This window comes from Suncus etruscus, chromosome 3 (genome assembly GCF_024139225.1).
Source record: "Suncus etruscus isolate mSunEtr1 chromosome 3, mSunEtr1.pri.cur, whole genome shotgun sequence".
Taxonomy (NCBI): domain Eukaryota; kingdom Metazoa; phylum Chordata; class Mammalia; order Eulipotyphla; family Soricidae; genus Suncus; species Suncus etruscus.
The window spans coordinates 104,058,774-104,077,586 of NC_064850.1; the positions used below are offsets into that span (position 1 = coordinate 104,058,774).

The 18,813-nt window shown below is 39.4% G+C and overlaps 1 protein-coding gene and 2 non-coding genes across 3 annotated transcripts; all 3 read left to right on the top strand.

The window, feature by feature from the left end:
* Nucleotides 1-1,336: 1,336 nt before the first annotated feature.
* Nucleotides 1,337-18,572, top strand: PPID (peptidylprolyl isomerase D). The gene is made up of 10 exons (XM_049770230.1): nucleotides 1,337-1,433; nucleotides 2,475-2,615; nucleotides 5,853-5,959; nucleotides 8,694-8,882; nucleotides 11,391-11,513; nucleotides 11,644-11,750; nucleotides 14,890-15,031; nucleotides 16,808-16,894; nucleotides 16,986-17,028; nucleotides 18,214-18,572. The coding sequence occupies exons 1-10, from the start codon at nucleotides 1,349-1,351 to the stop codon at nucleotides 18,300-18,302; spliced, it is 1,113 nt and encodes a 370-aa protein (XP_049626187.1). The 5' UTR covers nucleotides 1,337-1,348; the 3' UTR covers nucleotides 18,303-18,572.
* On the top strand, nucleotides 4,938-5,072 carry LOC126005307 (small nucleolar RNA SNORA48). Its single transcript, XR_007494447.1, has one exon. It is a non-coding gene; the product is annotated as a small nucleolar RNA SNORA48 (small nucleolar RNA).
* On the top strand, nucleotides 17,816-17,943 carry LOC126005272 (small nucleolar RNA SNORA51). Its single transcript, XR_007494431.1, has one exon. It is a non-coding gene; the product is annotated as a small nucleolar RNA SNORA51 (small nucleolar RNA).
* Nucleotides 18,573-18,813: the final 241 nt, after the last annotated feature.

An 18,813-nucleotide genomic window follows, 5' to 3' on the forward strand; every position in this document is an offset into this window, starting at 1 on the left:
TACCTACAGCCACTTTAGTATTACTTGTTTGGCAGTGTTTTCTATGTCACCCGATCCAATGCCAGTGGTGCTCAAGGTGCCATGCAATTCCAAAAGTCAAACTCAGAGCCCCTGATATCTGGGATATACTCCACAACATTGAGCTATTTCTCCTCCTGTATTTCATTAACATAAAACAGGAACAACATACCTGACAACATTGTCAGGAAGCTTTTAAATAGTATGCATAATAATGCTTTTAGCTTTTACAAAGCAAATCCAAAGACATTAGAATCTCGTTCCATTCTTTTATTCCATTCCCATTTTACTGAAAAGGAATCAGGTTCAGAGAAATTAAGTCTATTCTTTGATCATATACCTAGGATATATCAGTCGGAACTTGAACTTAAGTACAGTGTGTAGTATATCAGGAGACTTTAGGTTGGTATCGAAGAGTAGAAATAATCTATTTTCTAAGACAGAGCAGTAAGCAGAACATGATTCATCCCACTCATATCGTCGTTTGGATAGGGGAAAGCAATGCCAGATATATATAATAAGAAGAAAACCATGTTTTCTTATTATATATATATATATATTTCTTCCCTATCATTATTGATGTATAAAAAGGTCATTGATTGGAATGAATTTAATGAAATTTTATTTTAATGAGAAATAATTGGTAAAAAATATTGTGTTGTATAGTTTTAACATAACTTAATGCACACATATTTCAAAGTATATATATATATATAATAGATACAAAACTGGCTTTTGAGACAAACTTGTATTAAATTTTAATATAAAATTAACAATTATAATACAAGTGTGTTGTATTAAAACTGTGTTGTTAAAAAAAAAAACTTTGGGTGCCGGATCGGTGGCGCAAGCGGTAAAGCGTCTGCCTGGCGCGCGCTAGCCTACGACGGACGGCGGTTCGATTCCCGGGCGTCCCACAGGGTCCCTCAAAGCCAAGAGCGATTTGTGAGCGTAGAGTCAGGAGTAACCCTTGAGCGTCACCGGGTGTGCCCCCTCCACCCCCGCCAAAACCAAAAAAACAAAAAGGAAATATAAAACCGGGGGGCGGGGCGTCCTGGACTGCAGTTTAAGTAAAAGCGGGCAAAGAGACCTCGCAAGGAACGCAACGCCTCGTCCGCAACACCCACTAAGCAGCGCCGCAGGGGCGGCACCGGAAGTCCCGCCCCAGGAGCCCGGAAGCAGGGCGGGGCCGGGCCTTGGCCCGGAAGTGGGAGGAGCGCCGGAAGTGGGCGGCAGTACAGCCTGAGCTCTGCGTGGAGGGAGGCCGCGAAGAGCTTCTCGCCGTCGCACGAGGTCCCGCGGGCCGGCAGCGCCGACGTTTGCGGCCGCAATGTCGCACCCTTCCCCCGAGGCGAAGCCGTCCAACCCCGCGAATCCCCGAGTCTTCCTGGACGTGGACATCGGGGGCGAGCGAGGTACGCGGCTCCCCGGGGATCTCCGCGTGTGAGGCGGCGGGAGGCCGAGGGCGGGGGCGGGGGCGGCTTTGGGGCGACCCGAGACCCAGATCGGCCCCCTCGGGAGCTCCCCGCGGCGCGGAGGGCGTTGGTGCCGCGGAAGTTTCTGGAAATGGAGGCCGCGCTTCGCCCGCGCCGCACCCCCCGGCCCCGCGAATCCCCCGTCGCGCCCCTGCGTAGGCCCGGCCCGGAGAGCCAGGCCACGTGGTCCCAGGCCCCTTCTTGCAGCTGCGCGCGCGCCTCCCGACCAAGGCTGCAGAGCGCGAGCGCCGGGCCGGGCCGTCGAGGCACGTCCCCCCCTCAGGTGTGGGCTCCAGGGAGGTAAAAGGAGAGGCCCGCTGCAGGGCGGTCGCCCCATTCGGATCTGGCCGGAATGGAACGGACGCCTCGAGACCTCGCGATTCCAAGGATGCTGCCCGCCCAGCCCCACAACACTCCCACACCCACACCCACACGATTTGTCTAGATGACTTTGTTCAGCTTTTGGCCTTACGCTTACCCGTTGCGGGTTCAACAGCCCAAAGGCTGCAGCAGTAAAATACGATCAGGCCCCCACCCCCCACCCATGGAAGATGCTCACGTTTTCTTACACCTTGGTGACTCCGGGATTGGGGATTCTGGGCCTAGGTAGAAGGCATGACTCAGCATCGAACTGTAATGAAACGGCTGGTCCTTTATAAAATATTGTTTAGGGGGGGGAATTTCTTCAATCCAATTCATTTAGGTATAGCCTATTTTAGGTAGAATGCATTTTTGCTTCATACCTACCTGCTGCTACTCCTGTACGTGCCTGGGGTGGAGCATTTGCTGGCAGCCTTGAGGATGGAACTGGAACTGGTGAGCTACTTGCACACAAGCACCTTAACGCTTGCATTTATCTCTCCTGCAGGTATAATTAAGTTGGAGTGCCAGGCTACTTTAGCCCCAAAGCAGAACTTAACTGTCACCACAATTTTACTAGCTTTGTTTCATCTACTGACATGGTTTCATTTCTTCTTTCAGTTGGCCGAATTGTTTTAGAATTATTTGCAGACATTGTACCCAAAACTGCGGAAAATTTTCGTGCTTTGTGTACTGGAGAAAAAGGCATTGGTGCTACCACTGGGAAACCGCTCCATTTCAAAGGATGCCCTTTCCATCGAAGTATGTGCCCAGTTTCTTGTTTGATTCTTAGAGAAAATTAAATCCTGTTTTAGAAGAGTTAACTGATTTGGGAATAAAGTTAAATATTACCATTGGGTGGAAGTTTAGAATTACTAATGGAAAAAAATTTTAAAAAATTACTAATGGTTTCTTTATGTGAAGAAAAAGAAGACATTTCTGCTGTGCTAACTAATAACCTTTGGAGGTAAATTAGCAGCATGACTTAAACACTTGTCAATTATCCTCAAACAAATAAAACAAATTACTACCACTTCCCAAGAGGAAGAATGCTTTGACATTTGAAGCTGTAGCTAAGTATCATAAAGACTGGATTGTGAAAGGTGAAGTTAATTATGTGAGGATAGTAAAGTTTGAGACATGAACTTCTTTAACTTAACAGTTCTATTTACTCCAATATAATTAGGTTGAGAGTGATTATGATTTATAAGTATATCTAAGGTAACTTAACTGTGATGTGAAAAGTTACACTGGCTCTGTGTTTTGGACACACCCATGTTTTGTGTGTGTGTGTGTGTGTGTGTGTTGGGTCATTACTGGAGATCTCAAGGACTTATTCTGGCTCTATGCTCAAGGATCATTTCTGGTGGGTCAGGGATCAGTCCTAGTTCTCAGCAATGCTCTGGTTATTCTTCAGTGGTCCTCAAACTATGGCCAGCAGGCCACATATTGTATTTGTATCTGTTTTGTTTCTTCATTGCAAAATAAGATATATGCAGTGTGCATAAGAATTCGTTCATAAGTTTTGTTTTTACTATAGTCAGACCCTCCAATGGTCTGAGGGACGGCGAACTGGTCCCCTGTTTTAAAAGTTTGAGGACCCCTGTTAGGTTCTCTGCTAAGAAATTACCCCTGGCAAGCTTGGGGGACCATATGGGATGCTGGAGATTGAACCCGGTTTGGCCACGTGCAAGGCAAACACCCTACCCATGGTACTCTTGCTCTGGTCCCTGGTTTGTGATTAGTTTAAGGTGCTATTTTGCACTTTATATAACCTTTGGTTATAACTGAGTTTAGTGGTGATTTGATTCTTCTAAAAGGTTGTAGATGACTCCTGTTAAGGAACTTGATACTAGCTTTTTGTCTTTAGCATCTACTAAACTTTTTGAGTGAACTCAGTAAATAATCGTGAATAAATTGAGTATATGAGTGGTTATTTTTTTTTAACAAGTATTCATTTAGAAAAGAAGTTGGCAGATATGTATTTGAACTGTATACCTTTAGTTTAATAAAATACTAAAGTGATCTGATAAAATATAATCAGGAAAGAGCCAACCTCGTAGACCAAAGACTGACTTGGGGGGGGGGTCCTTGGGTGTAGCCTGGGAACTTGGCACTTGATCCGATCACTAAATCATAAGGGTGGTTTACTGTGGCGAAATTATTTTTCACAATTTGATTTGTCTGAGCGTCTGCTTTCTTTTTGGGAACCTGGAATTCTGGTAAATACTAAACAAGAGAGCCCACAAGATCACTTACACACACTGAGGATCTGCTTTTGGGAGACTGGAATTTTGCTAAATACATGCTAGTTACAGTACCCACATTTCTCTCTCTCTACTTAATCTCCTGCATATTCCAGTCTCTTTCCATTAATACTTAGTCATGTTCTGCATTGCTTTAATCGAACCAAGTGATGTTTAGGCCAGGGGTCTCAAACTCAATTTACCTGGGGGTGAGGCAGGGCCACATAAGGGATTTTGCTTACTGGATATTTGCAATAAAAAATCGCATTAGTGGGGCCGGGCGGTGGCGCTAAAGGTAAGGTGCCTGCCTTGCCTGCGCTAGCCTTGGACGGACCGCGGTTCGATCCCCCGGTGTCCCATATGGTCCCCCAAGCCAGGAGCAACTTCTGAGCACATAGCCAGGAGTAACCCCTGAGCGTCAACGGGTGTGGCCCAAAAATAAAAAAAAACAAAAACAAAAACAAAAAAATCGCATTAGTAAGAAAAAAAAATCGCAAAATATCGCATTAAAGATTTGCATATCCCGAACGGAACTGCTCGGGATATGCGAATGTTTAATGCGATTTTTATTGCGATTATTGGGTAAGCGAATAATCGCGAGTACTGCGATATTTGAAGGCCGGCCGCAGTCCACAAAATGTTGTACAGAGGGCTGCCGCGAGTTTGAGACCACTGGCTTAGGCAATCTCACTAGGGTCATCTTGGGAAACCCAACATCAGGTAATCATAATTGTTGAATTCCATTAGAGTATAACAGATATATTGGGAATAACTTGTCTTGATTCAGTAGGTATTGAGTAATGCATGAATATAGATACAAGGATAAAAATGAGATACTGGTCCCTGTGCTTGATAGAGGGGCATGTGGCTAGTGGTGCCCATCTCAGAGCAGCCAGGGGTAGAGCAATTCCTTGTTCATCCCAGCATTGCTTTTGGTCTATGCTCTTGCTTGGTTCATGCCCTGGATATATATCAATGTTAATTTTAGCAAAATATTTCATTTAGTTGTTAACTTGTTTTCTCACCGTGTTGTGATATGAAGCACTTACATTCTTTGACACTTTAAGTTAACTGCTTTTACTTATTAGGACCTTGAATAAATGTTCTTCTCAAAACAAAAAAAATGAGAAACCATACATCGAAGAATTTGTTTGCCTAAAGAGAACGAATTCTGTTGTAATATGTGGGTGTAAGGTTAAGATACTTGAAAAATAATGAGATCTAACTTTAGGATCTTGATAATAGTTTTATAGCAGAGGGGATTATGTGAATTCTGGGTATTATTGAGGGGGGAATTAGACAGTTGATTTAGTTTGGATTCATTGAAAAGACTTAAGAGTTTTGGGCTGGAGAGTAACTAGAGGCAGGGCATTTGCCTTGTATGCAACCAACCTGGGACAGACCCACGTCCCATATGGTCCTCTGAGTTTGCCAGGAGCGATTTCTGAGCTCAGAGTCAGGAGTAACCCCTGAGCATCACCGGGTGTGGCCCAGAAAGGATGGAAGGAAGGTGGGGGGGGGGGGAGGAAAGGAAGGAAGGAAGGAAGGAAGGCAGACTTAAAGAGTTTGGAGTACGAGGAAGAGTGTGGTGAAAATTAGGACTAGACTCATGACATTCTTGTTTGAGGAAGTTTATTAAATTATTCTGTTCAGGAACTTGATATTATTTTGTCTTTAGCATCTACTAAACTTTCATTAACTTAACAGTGTTGATATGATTATTTGTTTCTCATAACAATTTTCTTTTTTGTAGTTATTAAGAAATTTATGATTCAGGGTGGAGACTTCTCGAATCAGAATGGGACAGGTGGAGAAAGTATTTATGGTGAAAAATTTGAAGATGAAAATTTCCATTACAAGGTAAAGTAGACAAAAATGCATGTTCTTGCTAATAATAATGGCTGCTATGTGCCTGGATGAGCTTAGATGCTCCTTGTGAAAGATGCCATTTTGTATATATGCTTTGTCATGGAAGAGTTTTTATCCAGTTAATGATTTTATTTAGCAAAAATAGCATAGTTATTTCAGTATGATGATATTCTTCACTAAAGCCAGTGGATTTTAAAAAGTTTCCACCACATGGCAAAATTGTTTCCAGGAAAAATGTTCTCATAATGTGAAGGATGGTAACTTGTGCATGTTTATGCTTGAATTTGAAGAGCAACAAAACCATCGCTAATATCCAGGATGTCAGGGGATTTGCAAACTAGCGGATATGGTTAATGTCCAAGCTCCTAAAGGACATTAATGGTGCCTGTGCCTTATCTTCATTGTCCAAGATGTAATCGGGGTATATTGCATCATTCAAGTTGTAAGAATTGACATGTAAGTACAAAAGTAAAGTGCTGTATTTGGAAATGAGGAATTTGAACAAGGTAATTAGATTAGGAGAATGCCATCAGTCTTTTAAGAAGTTTTTATTGACTACTACTATATATATATGGTAATATCACTGGCACCAAAAATATTTTTAAAAATAAGTCTTCATGAATGACAAATTTTTAATCTCAGATAAGATTAGAAAACATTGGATAACTGAAGAGTAAAATAATTTAAGACTTTTGTATATGTTGGAGGAAGATAGATTTATATGGCTCAAATTATTTGGGATAAATTTAAGGGAGAGATAGGTACTTACATTAAGCTAACATTCTATTTAGTTTTGTTGGAAAGGCGCCATATTCTTCGGGAAGGGAACATAGAAGAAGAATGGAAACTAATTTATGTGATTACCATGTTAATAAAAAAAGTGCCTATTAAAAAAGTACTTGCTTTCTACAAATTGGGTGGCCTTGAAAGGTGACTTAGACTTAGATGGAAGGAATAAATAAATGGAAAGACTCCCTGTGAGTTTTGGTGAGTAGATAATTAGAATCAGGTGGGTAGATAAAACCTTGGAACAAGTTGAAGCCAAGCAGACATTTGCAATCAAGATGTATGTTCTGAGGGATGTGATTCACAAATCTAGATGAAAGGTATATTTGGGCTTTTTGAGATTATAAAGGCATCTTACTGGATATCCTGTTTACACTGAGAATTATGGATGTGTAAAGGAAGAATCTTAACAGATTCATAAAAATGGAAAGGCTGTTAAAAAAACAGACTGCAGGGGCCAGAGTGGTGGCGCAGTAATAGGGCACTAGGCTGACCTAGGACAGACCGAGGTTTGATCCCCAGGCGTCCCATATGGTTCCCCAAGCCAGGATCAATTTCTGAGTGCATAGCCAGGAGTAATCCCTGAATATCACTGGGTGTGGCCCAAAACCAAAAAAAAAAAAATAAGGACTGTATAATCTACATTTTCTTAATGTAAGATGAAGGTTAAATATACTCTAGGTCTTATTTAGAAACAATCACATCTATACTCAATTTTGTATTTAATTTTTTTCTTTTTAATTTTTTATTGAGACCAAAGTGAATTACAAGTCTTTCACAGTTGTGTTTCAGTTACATAGTGACAGTGAATTAGGACCATTTCCACCACTAATGTTAACCTCCCTCCACCATAGTTCCCAGCATGCATCCTATACCTCCATTCTTTTTGTTTTTTGAGTCATATCCGGCAGTGCTCAGGAGTTATTCCTGCTTCTACGCTCAGGAATCGTTCCTGGCAGGCTCGGGACCATATGGGGTACCGGGATTTGAATCACCAACCTTCTGCATGCAAGGCAGATGCCTTACCTCCATGCTGTTTCTCCGGGCCACCCCCAACCCCCTCCCCCGCATACCTCCAGTCTTAGCCTCTTAGACTGCTAGTGTAACAGGTCCATCTTGTATATACCTTGCTCTAGTTTTGTTCTCTTGACTACTGTTGTTGACATTGGTTTGGGTATTTAGGGCTGACCATCATTTGTTTTCTTTTTTTTTAAGTATTTTTATTTAAGCACCATGATTACAAATGTATTTATAGTTGGGCCTCAGTCATAGAAAGAACACCCCCCTTCACCAGTGCAAATTCCCACCACCAATGCTCCCCCTTTTTTCTTTTCCACCACCGTCTGCCTGTCTTCGAGACAGGCATTCTACTTCTTTCACTCATTAACATTGTCCTGGAAGTTCTTAGTGTAGTCATTTCTCTTAACTTCATTCACCACTCTTTGTATTCACATCATTTGTATTTTTTTTTTTTTTTTTTTTTTGGTTTTTGGGCCACACCCAGCGGTGCTCAGGGGTTTACTCCTGGCTGTCTGCTCAAAAATAGCTCCTGGCAGGCACGGGGGACCATATGGGACACCGGGATTCGAACCAACCACCTTTTCCTGGATCGGCTGCTTGCAAGGCAAACGCCGCTGTGCTATCTCTCCGGGCCCCACATCATTTGTATTCTTAAACTTCTTTGTTTTTAGTGAATTTTTATTGAGGTAATTTGGTTATAAGATAAATTTCAGATATATAGCATTATAATTTGACAAATATAATTTTCTTTGTGTTTTTAAAGTTTAAAAAGTGATAATGAAGATTCAAAATTAACTTAAACCGTGTTTGATCTAAATGGTGTTATATTCCTTAGCTTTATGTACATGATCAGTAAAAAATGATTTAGACTAGTATACTGCTCTAATCTTTGTTTTCTTGTAATTATTTTTTTCTACAGCATGATCAGGAAGGTTTATTGAGCATGGCAAATGCAGGTGCCAATACCAATGGCTCACAGTTCTTTATTACAACAGTTCCAACTCCTCATTTGGATGGAAAACATGTGGTTTTTGGCCAAGTACTTAAGGGAATGGGTGTGGCAAAGATTCTGGAAAATGTAGAAGTGAAAGATGAAAAGCCTGCGAAAGTAAGTAAAAATTAAAGAAATGTAAGTTTAAGGATCAGATAGTTATCTGCAAAAATGTTAGGCTATCTTTAGGTGTAAAGGATATACCTGCCACTTGTTCTTAGAAATCATTCTTTTTTTTTTTTTTTTTTTTGGTTTTTGGGTCACACCCGGCAGTGCTCAGGGGTTCCTCCTGGCTGTCTGCTCAGAAATAGCTCCTGGCAGGCACGGGGGACCATATGGGACACCGGGATTCGAACCAGCCACCTTTGGTCCTGGATCGGCTGCTTGCAAGGCAAACGGCCGCTGTGCTATCTCTCCGGGCCCTAGAAATCATTCTTTACAGTGAGAAAGATTTAGGCTTTTTTTTTCAGCTTTAATCTTGGTAATTTTTAGTAGGATGCTGTCTTAGGTATCTACAAAGTGTTTTGCCAGTAAGTACACTAATAATAACATTGTAGAAAGAAGACAGAAAAGATTAGCCTGGGTCTTTGTCTTTTTTAAATTTAGGCACTGATTTATAATATGACTAGGTTTTATGCATGAAACACTCTACCACCACCACTCACTGTCCTGTTCCTCCCTGTAAGTACACTAATAATAACATTGTAGAAAGAAGACAGAAAAGATTAGCCTGGGTCTTTGTCTTTTTTAAATTTAGGCACTGATTTACAATATGACTAGGTTTTATGCATGAAACACTACCACCACCACGCACTGTCCTGTTCCTCCCTGCATTGATGTTTCCTATGAAAGACCAGTTTTCTGTTGCCTTAGGCATTTGGTGTTTCCTTTCACCCCACATATGAGGGAGGTCTTATGTATCTGTCCCAATTTCTCTAACTTCACTCAACATGATACTTTCTAGATCTTTATTCATATAGCAACCAATTGCATAATTTCATCTTTTCATATAGATGAGTAGAATTCAGTAGTTTCGGGCCGAAACAATAGTGGTAGCGCTTTTACCTTGTACACAGCCAGCTTGGGACGGACCTGGATTCGATTCCTGGCATCCATCTGGTACTCCAAGCCTGCCAGGGGCGATTTCTGAGTGCAGAGCCAGGAATAATCTCTGCACCACAGGGTGTGGCTCCCCACCCAAAAAAATAAATAAAAAGAATTTTTTTGTTTATATGTACCTTTTATTTATTTTTTTTTGATTTTCGGGCCATACCCAGTGATGCTCAGGGGTTACTCCTGGCTTGGGGAACCATATGGGACACTGGGGGATTGAACCTCGGACCGTCGTAGGCCAGCCGTGTGCAAGGCAAATGACCTACAGCTGTGCCACCACTCCAGCCCTTATATATACCATAATTTATCTAGTCTTCTATTAAATATTTTAGTCCTTTCCAGATTTTTGCTATTGAGTATAGTAGTATAGTGAACATAAGTAGTGTATATAACTTTTCAGAATACAGATTTTGGACTTTTGGTTGGACTAGATGCCCAGAAGGGGAATTGCTGACTCATGAAATCTCAGTTTGAGAAAATTAATTTTCCAAAAAGGTTGAACCAGTGCTTGCTTCTGCAGCACATATACTGAAAAGGTTGAACCAGTTGGCATTGTCACCAGTAGTGGATAAAGAATCATTTTCCCATCCTTGATCTTTTTATGTAAAACTTCTTGACCTGGAGCCGGAGAGATAGCATGGAGGTGAAGCGTTTGCCTTTCATGCAGAAGGTCATCGTTTCAAATTCCGGTGTCCCATATGGTTCCCCATGCCTGCCAGGAGCAATTTCTGAGCATGGAGCCAGGAGTAACCCCTGAGTGCTGCCAGGTGTGACCAAAAACCACACCAAAAAAAAAAAACAAAAAAACTTCTTGACCAGTTTCACATCCTATGTACATACTTATGGATTAGCCTATGTACATACTTATGGATTAGGAATGGGCTAGCTTTATTTCATCTTTTTTTTTTTTTAGATACTTCTGTTCTAATTACAAATCAACTGGCTGTACTATGACCCAGCCATAATTAGCATGATTTTGAGTCAGAATTGGAAATTTAATACTGCAGAAAATAAAACAGTCCTCAGTACATTAAGGGAAGAGTGGTGAAATGAAAACACATGCTCTTCAGGTTGGCGAACAACTTCGACACAAAGAGCCAAAATTTTAAACTGAGAGTCAGAGAGCCACACCACGCAGTGACCTGCTAAAACAGACAAACACACAAAAGAATATGATTTAACAATAATATATTAAACATATTTTGCCATTTTGAGTGAGGGTAAAAATCCTGTTCGCCACCCCTGCTCTAGCTAAAGAAAATTACATAGATTGAGGCATTTTGACCTTATTCTGTACACTGAAGTGCTGAGTGGTATGAAATATTTTTATGAATTAGTGATACCGTTGCTTGGAATCATACAAAGGACAGGCATAGTTGTAATTAGAGAAATAAGTCACATAATATTGACTTCAGAAATGTTACACATGACTTTTAATAAAAGCTTTTAAGCCAAGTATTTTTTTAAATGCAATTGATAATACAGTTATATAACCGAGTATTATCTTTATAGATGTGCGTTATTGCAGAATGTGGAGAATTAAAGGAAGGGGATGATTGGGGAATAATTCCTAAAGACGGTTCTGGTGACTGTCATCCAGATTTCCCTGAGGATGCAGATGTAGATTTAAAGAATGTAAGTACTTTTTTCCTTCTATAACAAAAATATTTAGTGATAAAGCTGAACTTTTTATATCTGTCCTAATGATAGAATCTGGTATATTTATTACTAAATGTATTCAATGTATTTGTGTTCTTTCATACAGGTAGATAAAATTTTACTTATAGCAGAAGACTTAAAGAATATTGGAAATACTTTTTTCAAATCTCAGAACTGGGAGATGGCCATTAAAAAATATACGAAGGTTTTAAGGTAACATTTCTAATATGTTACTTTCAAGGTCTGCAAGTATACTTTTAAGAGTAGTGAGCTTTGTTAACTTGTTATATTTGCTCTTGTTGAATCATACTGAAAGACAGTTGCAAATTTCATGACTATCATTCATAAGAGTTTAGGCAGTTTTTTAAAAAAATATGTTTTAGATAACCTTACTATTATTAAACATTACTAAAGTTATATTACTATCAAAGTTATATTAATATCAAAATCATAATCAGATTTCCCAGACTAATTGTTTTATGTGTTCAAACACAAGATTGTTAAACACATTTGTTTATTTCTGTCTAGGTCTTCTCTAATCTTTAGTAGTTCCTCCTGCATTTTTTTTTTTTGGTCATTTGTATTTGTGGACTGTAAGTGGTTTTGCAGAATAAAATACCCTTTGTAATTGTTTGCTTCTTCAAGGTTAGTTTGAGGTAAATATTTTGGCAGAAGACAGCTTAATTTGCTTTTTATATAACAAGTGGAAAGCTTTTGACACTTGGTTAAAATGACAATTACTAAGTATTACTATAATACACCCTTTGTAAATAAATACTCAGTAAGTTGATCCTGTGCAATATCCAGTTCCTGGTTAACCTTTCAACTAATGGTTTTAGCATTATTGAAGATCCATGCCATAATATTTTGCATCGATGGTTGCTATGATCTCTAATTTTGGCATAAATCTCACAAGTGTTATCTGAGAAAATTAGTTTTTCATATTTGTTTGAGATCTCCACACCCCTTATTTGGTATCACTACAAACCTGAGTTTTGTATAAAGTCAATCTAAACCAATTCAGTCAATATTAGTTTCGATACTCAGCTAAATTCCACATTTGATTGGTAGAATCCTTTTGATCTTTTTGATATGTTAGTATTTTGTGATTGAGTGCTATTTGTTTTTTTGCCTTCGTCTCAAAAAATAAAACCCAAAACAAGAGCCCACCACTAGATCAGATACCAGTAATTTCTTTAGGAGCATGTTTATTGGAGGATATATATGAAATACCAGACTTCTGGAGCCAGGTGTACTTTTTTTTTTTTTTTTTTTTTTGGTTTTTGGGCCACACCCTGTGACGCTCAGGGGTTACTCCTGGCTATGCGCTCAGAAATCGCTCCTGGCTTGGGGGGGACCATATGGGACGCTGGGGGATCAAACCGCGGTCCGTCCTAGGCTAGCGCTGGCAAGGCAGACACCTTATTACCTCTAGTGCCACTGCGCCGGCCCCAGGTGTACTCATTTTCAGGCACTTTTTAGTGGTCAGAGCTACTAGGAGCTATATTAAAATAGAATTTCAGGGGCTGGAGAGAGAATACAGTAGATAAGGTGCTTGCCTTGCATACGGTTGACCTGGGTTCCCTGAACATTGCCAGGAATGATTCCCAAGTACAGAGCCAAATATGGTCTTCAAATCAAGGGGGAAAAAAGCCTGCTCCAAAAATCAAAAGGCTAAGAGTTGACACTATAGTGTTTTTACCTGATGTGGGTTTTGTGTGTGTGTGTGTGTGTGTGTGTGTGTGTGTGTGTTTGTTTGTTTGTTTTGGGGCCACATCCAGTATCACTCAGGAGCTACTCCTGGCTATGTGCTCAGAAATTGCTCCTGGCTTGGGAAACCATATGGGATGCCTTGTCCTAGGTTGGTGGTGTGTAAGGCAAACACTACTGCTGTGTGCCACCACTCCGGCCCCATTTTTACCTGAGTTTTAAAGATAAAATTGTTGTGTATATGCGCATAGCCAAGATGCTTTTATTGAATAAGACTTAGAAATAAATAGAAGAGAAGTAAAGGAATACTTCTTTAAGAGAACATGAGCTTGAAAAAAGCAAGCAAAGATACATAAGGGATATTGTCTTTTGTTATGTTTCCAGAAGACCCATTCAGTTGCAATTGCCTCAGTCAGGTCTCTGGAATTAGAAGGTCATGGTTGTTGTGCAGGTTGTAGAACAAACCCTAGACTAGGACTTTCTTGTCCGGTCCCAGAATACATACTCCCCGTCATGGTTCTATCAGCCAGTCATCTGTAGATCACGTTCTTTTATCTAGTTTTTGTCGATTTCTTTGTTTTGGGGTAGATATTGAAGTAGTTGTCCATTTTTTATTTATATATTTACTTTTTCTTCTTTTCTCTTCCTTTTTGCGCTCTGTCATGTTTTCTATCTCATGACCATGGCAATTATGTGGTGCATATCTTTATTGCTGCAGTGCTCACTGGATATCTTATTTGATACTTCTTTTTGAACTGTTGTGGTGTTTCACCTTCTTTTTTCCCCTTCGTTTCTGAAACCAAGGAGGAGAGCCTAGAAGGATTCTGCCCATAGTCAGCGTAGTTGATTTTTACCCCATCTTATTACTTTCCTCTTCCTCAAACAAAACCACATAACTTGAACTATCTAGTCTCGCCTCCCAATTAGAGGGGGAAGTAATCAAGGTAACCAAGACCAAACAGTTATAAGATCACGAAGTAATAAACTAGACACAGAGGAGGCCACTCATTCTAGCAGCCCGGGTGGTGAGAGTGGAGGATATGGGAGGCAGGATGGGAGCGGAGGTGGAGGGAGGACAATTCGGTGGTGGGAATTCCCTTGACTCAATGTTAATATGTACCTGGAATATTACCGTGAACGATATGTAAGCCACTGTGATTAAAATAAAAATTATATTAAAAAAAAGATACATAAGGGAGAACATGGGCTTGAAGTGCTAGCCTAAAAATAAGTGTTAATAGTGCATACTCTTTAGATATGGGTATTTTTCTTAAATTGACTTCTCTGAATACTTCGGGTGGGGAGAAGTTGGAACAAATATTTTCTTCTGGGGACAGAGCAATAGTTTAGTAGTAGGGCACTTTCCTTGTTAGGAATTACCTAACTTGGGATCAATTCCAGCCCTGAGCTCCACCAGGAGTGATTACTGAGTGCAGATCCAGGAGTTAACCCCTAAGTGTGGGTTTGGCCCCAAACAAAAAGAAACAAATTTTTTCAAGTAAAATAAATTGGAAAGATTGAGAATACTGATTAACATTTTATAGCATAAGTGAACTTTTTTGTGTGTAGTTGAACAAGAGTTTTTGTACTGCTGAATACTAATGGTATTTCTGTTACTGTGTTTTGTTCCTGTGTTCTCTAGATATGTGGAATGTTCAAAGGCTGTCATTGAGAAAGCAGATGGGAACAAGTTGCAGTCTGTTGCTTTAAGCTGTGTGCTGAATATTGGGGCTTGTAGACTGAAGATGGCAAATTGGCAGGGAGCAGTAGACAGTTGTTTGGAGGTAAGTCTGACATTGAGTTTTTTCTAGTTAGTGTTGAACTTTAGGAATGAGACAGAATATGATTTACCAACTCGGAAAAACTCAGTTTATGTCTTTATTTGAATAGAACCTGAAGTCATCATTTTTTCTGAGCACATAGCCAGGAGTAACCCCTGAGTGTCACTAGGTGTGGCCCCCCAAAAACCAAAAAAAAAACAAACAAAACAAAACAAAAAAAAAAGCATATCACAGAGGAAAATACTTAGCAAAGGAAATGTTTAAACAGTCTTAAAATCTCTTTGACCTTGAGGAAGTGTGGTACCTAGGTATGTGGCCTGGTGGCAACTCTACATGTAGGAAGCATTGGGCACTGTATAATCTCTTGAGTACCACTGAACATGATTAGATGTTGACCCCCAACTCCCAATAAATTTTTGGCCTTTGGGGTTTAAGACCATGTGAAGTTCTATCACCCAAGCTACTCTCTTGGCCCCATATTTTCAAATATGTCAAAACTATTTTAAATTGATTTTTTTCTTTTGGAAATCTATTAAGTTGTATTCCTCTGAATGCTCATTTTTGTTCTTGGACCTTACCGTACAGCAGGGCTGATAGTCTACTCCTAGTCCGGTGGGGTGAGGGTGCAGGGAAGGCTACTAGGTACTGAGGGTCAAATTCATTATCTCAAAGAGCTAACTCTGTGATTCAAATAGAAGATAGGTTTGATGTAAAAAATATAGAGATTTTTATTTGGAATTATTTTCATCAGAGACCAAAGAAGTCAAAGAAATAGTATAGTGGGTTGAGCAGAAAAAGTTTAGTGGAATATATGAGAATAGAAGAGGGAATTATAATGATTGGATAATTATTAGAAAATATAAAAAATCAGTGGAATAGCAGATAATATATTTATTTTGGAAACAACATGATCTTTTTTCCTTATTTATTTTTTGTTTTTTTGGGGGGGGGGGCATACCCGGTGATGCTCAGGGGCTAGGGGTTATTCCTGGCTATGCACTCAGAAATCGCTCCTGGCTTAGGGGGACCATATGGGATGCCAGGGGATTGAACCGTGGTCTGTCTTAGGCTAGCGCTTGCAAGGCAGATGCCTTACCTCTAGCGCCACTGCTCTGGCCCCATGACATGACTTTTTAATTAAAGAGTTTTATTAGAAAATGTCAGTAACTAAAGCTTTTGTTAGCATGTTCTCCAGATAGGTGGCACATTTAAAGGCTGTAATTTTGTGTGTGTGTGGGTAACACCTCGTGACACTTGGGTTACTCCTGGCTATGAGCTCAGAAATATCTCCTGGCTTGGGACACGGGGGTATTGAACCACGGTCAGTCCTAGGCTAGCATGGGGAAGGCAGATGCCTTACTGCTCTGCGCCACCACTCCCCTCTTTTTTCTTTTAGTGGTCGACTTCTTGATTCTGACCTCAGCAGAGAGGGCTGGCCAGACTAATTTGCTGAGTGTGATGGAGACTTGAGTACCATGTTTGTGGAACTCCCTGTATTACTTATGAAGTTGTTGCATACAGAAACTTTTAGTGCTTTGACCAAACTCATTGCAAAAACCTAGTGAGTGGATGAGTACAGTCAGCCAACGTTATCTTCCATTTCCATTTAACATCCTTTATAGATAGATGAAGCCAACATGGAATTGACTGAAGAGAAAGATTTGCATATCTTCACTATAGTAGTAAAGGGAAGGTTTGTAAATGACAGCAGCAAATTGTGCTGTTGCATATATATAAAACACTCAATATATAAAATCTTCAATTTTATTTTGCTTATAGGCTCTTGAAATAGACCCTTCAAACACTAAAGCACTGTACCGTAGAGCTCAAGGATGGCAAGGACTAAAAGAATATGATCAAGCACTGGTAAAATTTTGTTCTTAATTTTAATTTAAAAATACACCCTTATAAATTATACATCTTCACTTTTGATGATTTTTTTCCCCCCCAATAAAAGGCTGATCTTAAGAAAGCCCAGGAGATAGCACCAGAAGATAAAGGTAAGTTGGCGGTTTACGTATGTAGGTGATTTTGTCAAACTTTAGTTTTTCAGCAGATGCTAAAGCATTCTCTTGGGCCAGGCAGATAAGATAGATTGTAAAAAATGTCCCTTGCTGTGTATGAACCCAAATATTTACATATATAGATATTATTTGTTGCATTACTTGAGAACTGGCTTCTGACTAATTAAAATAGCACCAAAAGGTCAAATAGTGACTTTGAGTTTAATGTTTAGGTCTTTTCCTTAACTGGAAGTGGCTGATGAATCCATTAACTTCTGTTTATTGGATATGTTACAAGAAATTGTTGGAAAACTGGTTTTCCATAAACTTGTTTTACAATAATCTGATTACAAAGTGTCACCATGTGTAATAGTAAAATATACTTTTGGTATATGTGTGTGTGTGTGTGTGTGTGTGTGTGTGTGTGTGTGTGTGTGTGTGTATGTATATATATATATATATATATATATATATATATATATATATATATATATATATATAAATCCTTCACCAGTGCAACATTCCCATGACCAATATCCCAAGTGTCCTTCCTCCCAACTCCATACTGGCCTGTACTCTAGACAGGCTTTCTACTTCCATCATTCAGTCACATTTTGTTATGATAGTTCTAGTTCTCAGTGTAATTATTTCTGTGACTGCACTAAATGATCCCTGTGGTGAGCTTCATGTCAGGAGCTGGGCCCGCCAGTCCTCCACTATTTTGTGTATATATATATATATATATACATATATATATATATTAAAAATAAAAAAAAAAAGAAAAGGCCTCCCAATTCTTACCACAGGCTGAGTTCTTTATACTGACTGTATAGAGGAGGTACAGTAATGCACCCCATATATACCTCAACACAGGCCCTTTCCTTGGTCTGTATTGTGAATTGGGGACCAAAAAAATACTTTTGGGTTCTTGTATCTTTGATAAAATGGGAGGTACTTTTTTTATAAGCCAATTAGAACTCTCTTAATCTTCTAAAGTTATGATTTTTGTATCTGCAGTTAGTTAAATTAAAATTTTCTATTAATTGGGGCTTAGTTATTAAGGAAAAGTTTTATTGAGTTCACTTAATAAAACATCAGTTTGTTGGTTCACTTAGTTTGTCTGTTTGTGGGTTAACAGTATTTTGTATGCTTTAAATAATCCATTATGCACTTATTTTGCAGCTATCCAGGCTGAGTTGCTGAAAGTCAAACAAAAGATAAAGGCACAAAAAGATAAAGAGAAAGCAGCATATGCAAAAATGTTTGCTTAACAAGTAATACTTTTCTTTAACTAGTGTGAACTGGTTGTATAAAGGCAATAAGAAAATAAGGATTTTTGCTTATAAGATCTGTAATGTGTTTTCTTTAATGTCAGTTCTCCATTGTTTACAATTTAGGAAAACTTTACTAGTAGTGTTCTCAAAATACAGTGAAATTGTTTTGTATAAATGGCTATCTGCATTATTCACAAAGAATGTGTCTAGCTGTGTTTTAAAATCTGAAAGACACACTTACTGAATAATAAACAGATTAAAATTTAAGTTTGTATTTTGTTTCCCTCAGTTTCTTGATGCATCTCTGGTTTATTTGTGCTGGTGTATTATAGTATAGCTAGATATGTATGTTGGGGATTGATAAAATACAGACTGTAGTTTTGAGGTCTGTCACAGCCGCTCAGTTCTGTAATTGTAGCTCAAAAGTAGCCATGTACAATCTGTAAACTAATGGGTATAGGTTCCATTAAAGCATTTATAAAGATAAGTGGACGGATACTAATATGTG